This window comes from Leucoraja erinacea, chromosome 1 (genome assembly GCF_028641065.1).
Source record: "Leucoraja erinacea ecotype New England chromosome 1, Leri_hhj_1, whole genome shotgun sequence".
NCBI lineage: Eukaryota > Metazoa > Chordata > Chondrichthyes > Rajiformes > Rajidae > Leucoraja > Leucoraja erinaceus.
Window position 1 is genome coordinate 18760708 of NC_073377.1, and position 15607 is coordinate 18776314.

Consider the following 15607-nt stretch of genomic DNA (forward strand, 5'->3'; position numbering starts at 1 on the left):
ACAAGGATCCCCAGATCCCGCTATACATCCCCTTTTCCCAACTTGACGCCATTTCCCAACTTGATGAAATCTCCCATAACAACCGTAGCATTATCTTTGCGACATGCCAAATTTTAACTCTTGATTCAACTTGCACCCTATATCCAGGCTACTGTTTGGGGGGCCTGTAGATAACCCTCATTAGGGTATTTTTACCCGTACAATTCTTCGGTTCTATCCATACTGACACTACATCTCCTGATTCTATGTCACCCCTTGCACAGGACTGAATTTCATTCCTCTAACGGAGCTACCCCACCCCCTCTGAACACATGTCTGTCTTTTTGATGGGACTATTATCCTAGAATATTCAGTTCCCAGCCCTAGTCCTCTTGCAGCCATGTCGCTGTAATTCCCACAACATCATACTTGCCAATTTCTAACTGAGCCTCAAGCTCATCGACTTTATTTCTTATACTTTGTACATTCATATATAATACCTTTAATCCATTACTCCCCTCACCTTTCACATCGATTCCTATTTCACTTGGCCATACTCTCCTATCCCTTCATGAGCTTTCTGTCCCGTTAATTCTGGTGTCTTTCTTAACTTTTCTTATATTCTCTTTCCCTTTAACCCCATCCTTATATCTCCAGTTTGTCTCCTTCCCCCTCCCCGCACTATTTAGTTTAAACCCACCCGTGTAGCAGTGGAAAACCTGCCTGCCAGAATGCTGGTCCCCCGCCTGCTAAGGTGCAAGCCTTCCCTTTTGTACAATTTACCCTTATCCCAGTGGTCTAAGAATCTAAATCCTTGCTTCCTGCACCAGCTCCTCAGCCACACATTCAGATTCCCTATCTCCCTGTTCCTGCCCTCACCAGCAGGAGGAACTGTAAGGAAACCAGAGATAACCACCCTGGAGGTCCTGCTTTTCAGCCTTCTTCCAAGTCCTCTGAAGTCACGCTGCAGAATGTCTTCCCGACGTCATTTGTGCCGACATGCACTACCACTTCAGGCTGCTCACCTTCACCCTTGATGCTCTGCAATCGGTCCATGACGTCCTGGATCCTGGCACCAGGGCGGCAACACACCATCCTTGAATCCCGCCTGTTGCCACAGAAACCTCTGTCTGTACCTCTCCCTCTCTCTTCATCCCTCCCCGCCTAAAGTCACGCCAGCTTTTCGTTCTCACTTAGAAAAATACTGTTTCCTTGATTATCGTTACTTTTTTGCATATCTTTCATTCATTTGTTCTGTATCTCGCTACATCATCGTCTATATCTATCGTGTCCCTTTCCCATGATTTTCAGCCTGAAGAAGGCAGGCATGGTGGCACAGCGGTAGCGTTGCTGCCTGACAGTGAATGCAGCGCCGGAGACCTGGGTTCGATCCTGACTACCGTGTGCTGTCTGTACGGAGTTTGTGCATTCTCCCCGTGACCTGCGTGGGTTTTCTCCGAGATCTTCAGTTTCCTTCCACACTCCAATGACGTACAGGTATGTTGGCTAATTGGCTTGGTAAATGTAAAACAAAATGTCCCTAGTGTGTATGTAGGATAGTGTTAATACGAGGGGACCGCTGGTCGGCGCAGTCCCGGTGGGCCAAAGGGCCTGTTTCCGTGCTGTATCTCTGAACTAAACTAAAAAAGATCTCGACCCAAAACGTCATCATTCCTTCTATCCAGAGATACCGCCCATCCCGCTGCGTTACACCAGCTTTTAATACATGATTACAATCGAGATAGTCTGAGGGTCACCTACGAGGTAGATAGTGATTCAGGACTGCTCTCTGGTTGTGGTAGGATGATTACAATCAAGATAGTCTGAGGGTCACCTACGAGGTAGATAGTGATTCAGGACTGCTCTCTGGTTGTGGTAGGATGATTCAGTTGCCTGATAACAGCTGGGAAGAAACTGCCCCTGAATCTGGAGATGTGCGTTTTCACACTTCTATACCTTTTGCCTGATGGGAGAAGGGAGAAGAAGGAATGGCCAGGGTCCCAGGCACACCTTTATTTTGATTTTAATTGAATATAATACATTTATTGAAGGAAGTGTTAAGCCTGTAATGAAGAAGCATTTGTTTTGAATGTTGTATCATTTTAGTTTCTCGTCCAAAAATCTTAATGTAGCATCTACAGTTCCCTGCTTCTACAAAAGTCCGTAAGTTAGTGACTGGCTGTATGAGGCGAGAAAGCCTCTTCCTTGCAAAATCGAAGCTGCTCTAGATAGGATAGGTGTGATATTTGTAGATGATGTTTAAATTTTCATTTTTTAAACGATAGATTACATAAAAAAATATATTTCAAACCAAAGGTGAAGTTATGCAGTTGGCGAACAATTTAATGTTCCTATCCCTGCAAATCTTTCCCATATGATTCAAAGAAAGTTAGGATGATTTTGTATTAAAGATTTATTTTGAACATATCTGTGTAATGTTACTACAATGAAAATACAATTTGCTCATTGTTTTAAAATTTCTATAACCTGCCTTGCAGTACGATGGGACTTACATGCATTCAACCCTGACCTCCATCCCCTATTATTATAAATAGCAAGTTATCAAGATACTGTTTTGGTATCCACACATCTGCAGTTGATTTGGAGATGAGCTTGAATTTTGCCATCACACCAAGTTCATTTCATTAAATCTGGGGAAACTAGTACAGTATCAAAGAAGATGGCCACTGCCATGGGCATTTCCCGATAGGCAATAGATACCAGCCTAGTCATCAAGGATTGCTTTCTGTGAACAAGTTTTTAGGAAAAAGTTCAAGGCTTGCCTTGAAGGCTATTCAATTCCCTAATCTATACTATGCACTCCTAATATTGTTAGATGATCTTGGATTTCATACACATTTTGTGAAGATGACATCTTTGGAAGATGTATCACTGCAGCTGAACAATAAGATATCTTCCATCAAAAGATCACTGCAGCTGAAGAGCATGGGTAAGTTAAATTAATCTACTTGGGCTATTTTAGGCACTTATTCATTTGTGGAACTTACTGGTCAATATAGCTTTAAAACCTAACTAGTAAATGGGTTGATTTACAGAAAATTTTGATTTTGTGACTCACATAGTGTAAAGACGTTATAGAAATAGATTAGTTTGTCAGAAACGATGCAAGCAAAATAGCCATCTGGAAAAGAAAAAAACTAGGGTATTTAGGTCACATATTTCTTCATTAGATATTTATTGACCAAGTGGATTTTTATATCTTCTGAAAGAGGCTGGTGCTTGCAATTTATGTTTTTAATTCCCTTTTATGTTAACTACCATTCTGTGCTTATTCTGTCTTTGCTTTATCATGCCCCCTCCTCATTTTTAACTTTGTCCTTGGTCAATGAAGTTGATTTTGTTGGATCTTAAGTTTTGTAATGAGAAATTATTATTTTACTCTTACGCTATAATGTTACAATATGCTTGTAAATATTTTTATCATCAGGTAATGACCCTTCCCTTGCAACAATGCTTCAGAAGATTGGACTGGAATTAGCTGGCATTCAGAATAATTTAGATACATTTCAAGCACAGATACTGCGACAGCAAGCTGAAATGAAATCCCTTAAGGTATGGTTTTGTATTCTATTTGCCAAAGCAATTAATTTCTATCACAAATTAAAACCATTCCTTCAGTCCTGGAAGGTGGGCATCTCCATGAATTTGACTTGGCAATAATGAACAAATAATTACAATGTTTGGCAATAATGTGTTACTTGGTTGAACTGTAGGAAATTGTGCTCGCAGGTAGTGGAGCTTACAGATTTGTGAGGTGGCATTAAAAGTTAAAGTTACTTGTATGTGTTTTATAATTGGAGTTAAATAAGAGAACTCTGAGATTTTTTTTTTTAAAGCGCTACTTACTGATGCCACGTCTTGTGCTGTGCTCTGATTTTATTGCAGATGGGGAAGTTCACTAAGCCTCCACTGCTTACGATCTGTTGGATGTTAAGTCACAAACTCTGAGACGCATGCAATCGTGTGTTATAGCTGTACGATGTTATCTTCTAATTTTTAGACATGCTGGAGGTGTTCTTTTGTTGGGATTGGGCTCGTGGCATGATATTAATAATGGTGAAGGTAAAGCATGCCACACTAAGAGATTCAAGATTGATAGAATGTAATTCTGCTTTTGCTCACAGGGTATAGCAAGCAATTCGCACAACAAATGTTACATGGGTCTTTAGATAAACGGATTGTACGTTTGGAGTACAAAATGTACACGCAAATAAACAGCTTTGTGCTGTGGACTGTTTCAAATTGATTGAATTCAGCATGTATTACATACCATTGTACCTGAGTGGGCAAGGTGAGGAACAGTGTGATAATACAATGCATGTGCTTTTTATCTCGCACTGTGCATTCCAGCCGTGATTCTCGAAGGCTGTTGATGCACATTTGGGGCTAAGTGTATGGAGGAGGGAGGGGTGTGTGGGAGGGGGGGAGAGAGCTCCGGAGAAAAGATGGGGAAGAGCCATGGGGGAGAGGGGGCAGGTGCCAACGAGGGGCACCAGAGGGAAATGGGGCTGGAGCTGGTGGTGCGATGGGGGAACTCAGCGAGCGCTGGTCGTTCTCCTCCACCGGGATCAGAGTCTCAGCTTTCCGTTTGGCGACATCTCCGACTCCGCGCCAGGCCCACCGAAAAGTTGGAGACCTCCGCTGGCCATCTAGAGCGTCCCTCAGCTCCAGTAAAGATGCGATGGCGCAGGAAAGGGCGGAACGTCCCGCGAAGTGACAGAAGAGACTAATCCGCGCTGGCTGGCAGGAGAGGAGATCGATCTGAGGAGATCGTAAGATTTTTAAACCTCGCTAACTTTTACAATATGCCACAGATTGGACCAAAACTTGTTGCACTCGCAGCACAGGAGAACGGTGAGTGAGCTTGCGAAAAATCTTAGTGCTATCGCGTACCATTTTGGGGCAAATGGGAAGATAACAAGATCAGAGTTTTAGTTATGTATATAGATATAGATAGATATCGGGTTGGCTGGGTGGCACAAGGCAAAGAGTGGCAATAAAGGGGGCTTTTTCTGGTTTGGCTGCCAGTGACTAACAGAGTTACGCGGGGTTCGGTGCTGGAGCCGCTACTTTTCCGTTGTATATTACTGATTTGGATGAACGGATTGAAGGCTTTGTGGCCAAGTTTGCTGATGATACGAAAATAGGTGGAGGGGCAGGCAGTGCAGAGAAAGCAGGGACTCTGCAGAAGGATTTGGATAGGTTGGGAGTGGGCAGAGAAGTGACAGTTGAAATATAGTGTAGCAAAGTGTGAAATCGTGCATTTTGGCAGTGGATTATTTTCTAAATGGGGAGTGAATCCAGAAATTGGAGGTGTAAAGGGACTTTGGAGTACCTGTGCAGGATTCCCAAAAAGTTAATCTGCAAGTCGAATCGGTAGTAAAGAAAGCAAACACAATTCTAGGTTTTATTTCGAGAGGGCTTGTATACAAAAACAGGGATGTAATGCTGATGCTCTATGGTACTGGTCAGGCCACATTTGGAATATTGTGAGCAATTTTGCGCACCATTTCTGAGGAAGCATGTGCTGGCTCTGGAGAGGGTCCAGAGGAGGTTTACAAGAATGATCCCAGGAATGAATAGACAATAGACAATAGGTGCAGGAGTAGGCCATTCGGCTCTTCGAGCCAGCACCGTCATTCAATGAGATCATGGCTGATCATCCCCAATCAGTGCCCCGTTCCTGCCTTCTCCCCATATCCCCCGACTCCACCACCTTTAAGAGCCCTATCCAGCTCTCTTGAAAGTATCCAGAGAACCAGCCTTCACCGCCCTCTCAGGCACTCACAACTCTCTGTGTAAAAAATTGTTTCCTCATCTCCATTCTAAATGGCTTACATATGTAGGTTAACATAAGATGAGCGTTTGACAACACTGGCCCTGCATTTGCTGGAGATTGGAAGAATAAGGGGGGGACCTCATTGAAACGTTTTGAACTAGATGTCGTAGCCTCAGAATTAAAAGACGCACTTTTAGGAAGGAGATGAGGAGGAATTTCTTTAGTCAGAGGCTGATGAATCTGTGGAATTCATTGATACAGAAGGCTGTGGAGGCCAAGTCATTGGATTTAGTTATGGCGGAGATAGATAGATTGTTGATCAGTAAAGGTGTCGGAAGTTATGGGGAGAAAGCAGGAGAATGGGGTTAGGCAGGAAAGATTGATCAGCCATAATTGAATGATGGAGTAGACTTGACGGGCCGAATGGCCTAATTCTGCTCCTATCACTTATGAACTTATGTAGTGGCTTCCAATAAAAGGCTGTCAATGTAAAAAAAGATCAATTTTTTCCTACAGTATTTTGTCCTTGAACTAGTTCTATCCATTTGAATCCTTGTTTTAGCGAGCGCTCTTTTGTGTCTGACTTCAAATACTACTTGAAAATTGTATACTGTTTTCTGCATAAATTGCCTTCCACTTGTATACCCTGCAAGTTACCGAGTTATGTTTGGATTTTTTAAATGTCTATTATCATCAAAGTAGTTACTTGTGGACTTGTTGTCAGTAGACACAGCAGTATAGATATTCTGATCAAATATCCCCAAAATATTATTAAAGAACATCTGCAAAAGGAGATATGGCAGATGCTTAGAAAAAGATCAAATAATTGTTTAAGGAATGTCCTAGAGGAAGTGATGGCAGAAATATTGAAGTGTCAGAATTCCAAAGGAAGGTGAATCTTGGCTGACAATGACAAAGTCATTAAAATGAGGGATGAACATGAAGTCAAAATGTTGGAGTGGAAAAGATGGATTGTAATACATGGATGATGGTACACCAGATGTAAAGCTGGAGGCGATTTCAGAGAAAGAAACGGATGTGGCTGAGGTGGGAGAATTGGACAATTTGTAATTATAGATGAAAATTTCAATCTTTAACCTATCTCACCCAACCACCCGATCCCTAATTTACCCCTTTCCAACCAAGAAGAATAACAACCCAGTACCACACAGGCAGAATGAACAGCTGGAATTGCACAGATTAATAACTGAACTCGGTCTCAATCAATCTTGGACTTATTCATTGAGCAGCAGAGTTCTTGAGTGCTATTGATTTTATACTGAGGATTGAAATGGTAACTTCATCTGCTAGTTAAAAGCAAAGTTGATTCAGTCGACAAATTCATAGCCTTTAGCAGATTGAAAAGAAAGTTCAAATGGTTTTGTTCAAATTACACCATAAAGATGTGGTATGGAATTGCAATTCCATATCTGTTATTCTATTAATTCCATGTACATTATACAACTGAAGAAGGGTTTCGCCCCGAAACGTCACCCATTTCTTCTCTCCAGCCGTGCTGCCTGTCCCGCTGAGTTACTCCAGATTTGTGTGTCTATCTTTGGTGTAAACCAGCCACTGCAGTTCCTTGCTATACAACTAACTCATACATGTCAAACATCACCATCCTGAAAATGAATTTTTGATTCTTGCTGTTACTCTGCCAGTAAAGCATATGCTGATTGCTCATCTCTGTAACCTTATTACTTTGATTTTGACGCTAAATATTTAATTGTTGTATTTATGACAGAAATTGCATTGTTCTTAATAGTCAGAAGTCATTGCACTTGGGTGGCAATCCTTTCTTAATGTGTTGCGCTCTGGTCGCCACATAACAAGGAGGACGTGGAGGCTTTGACGAGGGTGCAGAAAAGATTTAACAGGGTTCTGTCTGGATTAAAGGGTATTGTTTATAAGAAGCAGTTGGACAAACTTGAAGTTTTCACTGGAGCATCAGAGGCTGAGGGGAGACCTGATAGAAGTTCATAAAGATGCGAGGCATGTTCCTGTGCTGTACTCTTCTACGTTGTTAGATTTGACTTCCAATAATTTTTTTTTAGGATCTGAAGAATTCAGTCCAGAAAAATTCTGAAATAGCACATCATTTATTGGAAAATATTCCAGCTCATCTTCCAAAGAAAGCGGCAATGAACAGGTAAGCCAAAATGATCTCGACCAAGAATTGTCCATGTGATACCACTTTTGCAATATAACTGTACTGACAGTCCAAAAAGGAGCTACCTTCAATGTTCTTCCTTCTCAGAATGGAAAACAAGATTTATTCCATAGTCTTCTGTGCTTAGTGCTTCCACTGCTTGAGAAAATGATTATAGATCCTGTTTGGTAATGCTGAAATTTCATGCTGATGCTTGTATTACTAGTAGAATTCCAGGAGTTTAATTTAATAATTGCACTTTGTGATCAAGTGAACTTGCCATTATAATTGTACCCATCTCTATAGATTGCTACTCTGAAGAAATTGCCTCCTTGGGGTCTCTTAAACCTTCAACCCCCCCCACCTTAAACCTATGCCCTCGATTTCTGAACTCCTCTGTATCCTGGAATAAAGACTGCGACCATTCATCTTGCGCCTCTCAGGTCTTTTTTGACACGTCATCTCTTGGCCACCTCCACGCCAGGGGAAAAAGACCCAGCCTCCTTATAACTCATTTTTGTGTTCTGGTAATATCCTGGTGAATCTTTTCTGCAATCCTTCCAGCTTATCCTATAGCAGGGCCACCAGAACGGTGCACAAAATGCAAATGTGGTCTCGCCAACTTCTTGTACAACTGTAACATGACATCTCCCAACTCCTGTACTCTATCATCTTATTGATGAAGGCATAGAAACATAGAAAAAAAAAGGTGCAGGAGTAGGCCATTCGGCCCTTCGAGCCTGCACCGAGCCTGCATCCTTGCCAAATACTGATTTCTGGGTCAGCGCTTTCAGGTAACTGTATACCTGTGCCCTCTAGGGTTCTCTGCTCTTACACTCTCCAGGGCCCTACATTTATTGTGTAAGTCCTGCCCTGGTTCGACTTGCCAAAATGTATCGCCTCACAGTTGTCAGAGTTAAATTTCACTTGTCTGTCTATGGCCAACTCCCATTTCGAACCAGATTTTTTTGTAATGTTTAAGTCCTAACTAGCCCCTTAGATTTGTTTTTCCGCTTGTTTACAGCATGGGAGCCATGAGCAAGGTGAACATTTATTACCTATTACATTGTTATTGAGCTGAATCAATAGGCTGATTCAAAGGGCTAGTTAAGGATGGTCCACTCGCTGTGAATTTGATGTTACAGGCAAGGATAAGGGATTTCAGTCAATTAAAAAAAAATCAGGTGCTGGAAATTGGAAATAAAAGCAAAATGCTGGATATACTAAGTAACTATTGATATTAATTTAATATTGTCACATATGCCAAGACACATTGAAAATCTTTTTGGAAGATGCGATAGTGGTGCTTGAGAGGCTTTTAGATAGGCACTTGGAAGTGCAGGGAATAGAGAGATATGGATCAAGCACAAACAGATTAGGTCCCTTTTAACCAGGCATGTTCGGTGCAAACATTGTGGGCCGAATGGGCTATTTCTGTGTTGTGCTGTTCATATTATTCTGGCTAATCATTCCATATATGAATACAACAAGTAGTGCAAAAGAGAAAGGAACCAGCAGAAAATATAATGTTACAGCTACACAGAGCAAATTGTAAATAAAAGCATAAGGCTGCTACGATGTAGATTCGGGAATATATCGTTGTCATAAATAGGTATGCAAAATCTGTGGAAAGAGAAACAGCTAGCATTTCCGTTCGAATGACATGTCTAATCTGAAATATTAATATTAACACTTCCTATTTCTGCAGATGCTACCTAATTTGTTGAACCTGCTCTACCTGTTGGCTAGTTGTGGAATCATTTCTTACTTGTCCATAGCAGGATTTAATTAACATTTAGCTTGGGCTAATAAAGTTGGAGCGGCACAGTGGTGCAGTGTTATAGTTGCTGCCTTACAGCACCAGAGACCCTTAATAATAATAATAATCTTATTTATATAGCACATTTTTTTTGCATTGACCCCAAAGTGCTTCACATAATTACATTACATTTACACACAGGCAAAGGTGGGTGAAGTGTCTTGCCCCAAGGACACAACGACAGTGTGCACTCCAAGCGGGATTCGAACCGGCTACCTTCCGGTCGCCAGCCGAACACTTAGCCCATTGTGCCATCTGTCGTCCCACCCTTGACTATGGGTGCTGTCTGTACAGAGTTTGCACATTCTGCCCGCGGTCTCTGGTAAGAAGAGGCCGACTCGGGAGCTCCATGTCACGGAGGGAGTTTCAACTGCCCCGACGCAGGAGTTTCAACCGCCTCGACGGGGGCTTTGATCGTCGGCTGCAGGAGCTTTGATCACACCGACTGCGGATGGCTTGCGGGAGAATAGGAGAAAGAATATTGAACTTTATTGCCTTCCATCACAGTGAGGAATGTGGAATCCACTGTGATGGATGTTTATGTTAGCTTTTATGTGGTTGTTTGTCTTGTTACTTTTCACTTAGTGGGATGTATGGTAACTCAAATTTCACTGTACCTTAATTGGTACATGTGACAATAAACTGACCTTGAAACCTTGGTCGGATGTTTTTTCTCTGCGTACTCTATTTTCAAAGACATCCAATTTATAGGTTAATTGACATCTGTAAATTGTCCCAAATGTGTAGGATAGTGCTACTGTACGATGGTCAACGCTGACTTGGTGGACCAAAGGGCCTGTTTCCATACTGTATCTCTAAAATAATCATTTATCAATTCAAGTCACAGAAGTACTAGATGTGGAATCCCAGGTAATATTCCTCACTCAGCATCACTAAAACATATAAATGTCCATTACCTTTTATCCACAAATAAACTTGTTATGATGTTTCCACACCTAGAATGCTGACAACATTGTAAAAAATACTTTGAGATGGTCTGGGATTTTCAATCCTTTCTCATGAACTGCAATATTGTTGCCTTCTGAGTGGAATGAATCTCGTCTCATTTTCTGATCTCATTATTGCCAGCTTTCTGACACTTAAGTTATTTGTACCTTGTACCTTGTGGTCATCACTTCCAAAGACTATACTGGAAGTTGGACAATTTTATACTGGATAATTTTTACATTTATCAAGCCAATTAACCTACAAACCTGTACGTCTTGGAATGTGGGAGGAAACCGAAGATCTCCGTGAATATCCATGCAGGTCATGGGGAGAATGTACAACCTCCATACAGACAGCAGCCGTAATCGGGATCGAACCCGGGTCTCCGCCGCTGCATTCGATGTAAGGCAGCAACTCTAGTGGAGTCAAGGGATATGGGGAGAAGGCAGGCACGGGTTATTGTTAGGGAGACGATCAGCCATGATCACAATGAATGGCGGTGCTGGCTCGAAGAGCCAAATGGCCTCCTCCTGCTCCGATTTTCTATGTTTCTATGTAACTCTACCGCTGCGCCACCGTGAATAGTATCAGTTGAGTATGGTGGTTAATGAATGACAAATGGAATGACGATGCCTCAACCCATCAATTTGAGCCATTTGATAATTTCAATCTGTAGCACCGTTGCATTAATCATCTACATTGGTTTCTAACATTTTATATAACTTTGACCATTGAATTGATTACAGTAATGTGGTTAAGTTACTGGAGCAATATCTGGAGGTCTTCATTAGTGGTCCAGAGTTCAAAACCTAGCACAGACAGTTGAGAAATTTAAATTTTGAAGTTTGAATAAATCTTGGAAAAAGGCTAGGGTGACCATTTAATTAACAGATTTTTATAAAACCCCAACATCAGGAAAGGAAATTGTCCTTGCCTATGACTTTTGTCTTTGAAATAGCTTAGTGAGCCACTCAATGGTTAACTTAGGATGGTCAATAAATGCTGAATTATCCCATCAATATTGTAGAGTATAACTTTACCTGAGAACATTCACCCCCGAAATAAATTGACAGAGGGAAAAGCGAGACATATGTGGAAAGGATTGTGAAATATATGGCTTCCATCCTCTAGCTGCCTAGGTTTTGAGGACCAAGAGGACCATCTCCACACAGCTATAACCTGAACTCTAGGTTCAAGCACCAAGTATTTCCAAAGTTTAGAACCAAGTTGGCTTCCTATTCATTACCAATTAAGAATAGTAATGATTGGATAACTTAAGGCACCATCTTTATTGAATATTTCCGGCTGAGATGCTTAAGTTTAAAATAGGAAAATGAAAGATGTTAAGCTTTTAAATAAAATATGATTTCTTGAACACTATCGTTTGATAACTGACAGCTAAATAATCATAAACGTGTAGTTAAATGTTTTGTTAACTTGATGCTTTTTAAATTTGAATAATTAGGAAAAATTTGGACTTTTCTTTTTTTTGGATCTCTTTTAATATTAGCTTTTTAACATTTGCTGAATAATTCATGTGTTTCCAGTACAGCAGATCCACAAGATGACAAGGTTAAATGGGATCCTGTTCAACCTCTACCTGAAAAAAAACCTGCCAAACCTAAGCATTCTGTTCGTGAAATAGAGTATCTTTTAATGGAGGAATTTAACCACGTTCCTGGGTGAGTTTCTAATCTTTTCTGGCCTGTAACAGTTTTTATAGAGGATCGATTTTTAACCCAAGGTTTCTGGGAATTGCACAAAATGCACTAGACTGAACAACTCAAATATTCTTTGCTGATGCTTTTGTTGTCGACAGTCAGTCTTTTGAGGTATTTTCTTGTCTTTTCATGCATATGTGGTTTGCATGCATACTAGGTTTTTTTTTCTGGTGATGTTCCTCGAGGTGCGATTGAGAATTCCATCGTGGTATTAAGGAATTTAAATTCAAGCCATCAAATTTGAAGTGAAAAATTATCATTAATGATAACCACAAAACTTGTTTTCTTTTCAAACATAATCCACATATCCCAATTCAGGTAAAAATATCTCCCATCCTTACTTAGTTTGGTGTATGTGTGATTCCAGACTCATAGTTGTGGTTCGCATCGAATGGTACTCGACGTAATCTTGTACCGTATCCAATTCAAGTGCAAGTTGGGGAAAGCAAAATCATCTTGGAACCAATCTGCTGCCTCCATTCCTTTCCCATCTATTTTTCCTGATGTATTGATAGATGTGCACATCACTGGGAACAAGGTGGTGGTACTGCAGGATACTAGTTGCAATTCTGGTCAATGGCACTAGGATTCCCTGTCTTTTGGAGGAGAATTGGCTAATTATAGATGATCAACATTGCTTTGTCTGGGTTAGGTCGCGTCTTACAAATATGATCGAGTTTTCGAAGAGATAACAAAGGTGATGTCAATTTGGATTTTAGTAAGGCATTTGATAAAGTCCCTCATGGTAGGCTGATCCAGAAGATTAAGATGTATAGGATCCATGGTGACTTGGTTGTTTGGATCCGGTACTGGCTGACTCATAGAAAACAGAGGGTTGTAGTGGAAGGAGGTTATTCTGGTTGAAAGTTTGATCAAGTGAGAATCACCTGGCTGTGGTGTCATCTTGGGTGCCTCAAGTCTTAAAGTTGCCAGATTTTTTTTAAGGTGATGAATTAGAAGAAGCTCACCAATACTTCCAGGTAGAATGAATGGAGCTGAATGTTATTAAAATCTACTGAAGAATTGCTGTGAAGATTCTTGAAAACTGATAATACCTCCCCATATTTTACCAGAAAGCTGTCATTTGATGAATAGCTCAATTAACATTTCTCATTCAAATTGTGAAAAGATGTTGAAGTGAGAGTTTATTTCAAAGTACTTTGTCATGCATGTACACTGAAAGATTACAAGGAATGGGGTAAAATAAAATATTTCCAGTATTTGAAAATATTTTTTATTGGAGATAGGTACATAACCTATTACATCATTACAGTCTTACATTTTTTAATTGATAATATTGTCAGTTATTATTACATTGTCTCCAATACCTTTTGCCTTTTTCTTCCTTTTTTTTTTAAACTAGATAGAACTAAAGAGATAGATGAAGTAAAGAAAGAAAAGAAAGAGAAGAAAAACAAAAACAAAAAAACAAAAAAAAAAAAAAAAAAAAAAGGAAAAAGATAGTTAAAGAAGAATGGAAAAATTTATTAAAATAAAAAACCTTCGTTCGAGATATGTTCGTACATTTCAGAATATAGCATTTCATCCATTCTTTAGCCCGAGTGCTAGTCAGGTTCCTGTGCTGAACTATTCTGACCCTTTAAGTAATCAATAAAAGGAGACCATATTCCAACGAATAATTCCTGTTTGTCCAACAGGGAAAATCTGATTCTTTCACGTTTAAGGTCCCCCATTTCTATAATCCACATTTTGATTGTGGGGGCCGTAGGGCCTTTCCAAAATTTTAGAATTAATTTTTTTCCTGTTATTAAACTATAATCAATAAAGTTTCTTTGTGTTATTCTAAATGTTTGATTTAATTCTAATATTCCGAGTATTATTAATTTTGGATCTGGGTCCAATTGTGTGTTAGTTACTTCAGATATTATACTGAAAATATTTACCCAGAATTTTTTAATTTTTATACAGTTTGCAAAACATATGAGATAATGTAGCTTCTAAATGTTGACATTTATCACATATAGGTGAGATATGTTGAAAAATTTTATGTAGTTTTATTTTTGAATAATGTAACCTATGTATTACTTTAAATTGTATTAGAGAATGTCTGGCGTTTAGTGAAACTGATATGTGTTGCAAACTTTCTTCCCAAGTATCTTTCGTTATTACTTGATTTAATTCTTTTTCCCATGTTTGTCTGTGTAAGTCCGTCGAAGGAATGTCACTGTCTAATAAGATATTATATATATAAGATATTAATTTTTCTGTATTAGGATGTTTGTTCCAACATTCATCAAGAATTTCTGAGTTTCTAATTCGAAAATTTTGAGAGTTCGATTTTACATAATCTCTAAGTTGAAGATATCTGAAATAATCATTTCCTCGAAGTCCATAAGTCTGTTGCAACTCCTGAAATGTCAGAAAAGTGCCTTCCTTGTAAAGTTGTCCCATATTTTTAATTCCATACTTCTTCCATTGTGTAAAACCCCCGTCCAACCATGAAAGTTTAAACAAAGGATTATTCACAATTGAGACTATTTCCAGTATTTGGTCTTAGGAGGCCTACACTTCCAGGAAAAGTCCATCAAATGCAAGCTGTTATCCAGATTTATTTCAATATCATGGCTTGTGCAGATAAAATTATTTAAATAATTATTTTTGAACGGGAGAGTGTTCAGTATATTTATTTTTATCATGAGGTCCAGTTAATGGAAACAATCCTTTGCCCAGACATCATCAGAATATTATTACGCTTAATATTATGAACTATCCAACAGCGGTACTGATTTCAGACATGGCAAGCGTACCATATGTATTTTAGGTCAATGCGTCTGAATGCTGGGGCTTTCTTCCCAGCAGCATTGTGGTAGTACTTTCTCAGTTCAAGAAGGCAGCCCACTACCACTGACTCAAGAGAGATTGAGGTTGGGCAATAAATACTGACCAAGTCAGCAATGCCCACTTTCTGAAGAGTAAATAAATGAATCAAAAAAAATCATAAGTATCTAATTCAATCCATTTTGGTTGGACAAGATCAATAATGCTGTTACTTTGTGAAAACAAAATGAAAAATGTTAGATGTCGTTTTAATATACATTAAGAGTTTCAAATAGATTTTGCATATTTCTGCCCTTGATTGCACAACTTAATGTGCGCATGTTTTATATAGTAATCTATTACTTTAAATCTATCTCTTGCCACTTGAACTAGATATTTTGCTGATTTTT

The 15607-nt window shown here is 39.6% G+C and overlaps 1 protein-coding gene across 3 annotated transcripts in view; it reads left to right on the plus strand.

Moving 5' to 3' along the window:
* The window catches only part of ska1 (spindle and kinetochore associated complex subunit 1), a 35253-nt gene that overhangs the window by 2996 nt on the left and 16650 nt on the right, over nt 1–15607 (plus strand). For 2 of the 3 annotated variants that reach the window (XM_055660488.1, XM_055660631.1), the window contains exons 2-6: nt 1291–1476; nt 2816–2929; nt 3428–3552; nt 7837–7931; nt 12246–12380. In XM_055660488.1, coding sequence (XP_055516463.1) covers nt 2848–2929; nt 3428–3552; nt 7837–7931; nt 12246–12380 — 437 coding nt within the window. In that variant the 5' untranslated portion in view covers nt 1291–1476; nt 2816–2847. The remainder of the gene's footprint in view (nt 1–1290; nt 1477–2815; nt 2930–3427; nt 3553–7836; nt 7932–12245; nt 12381–15607) is intronic. The other variant, XM_055660568.1, reaches the window with a different exon arrangement.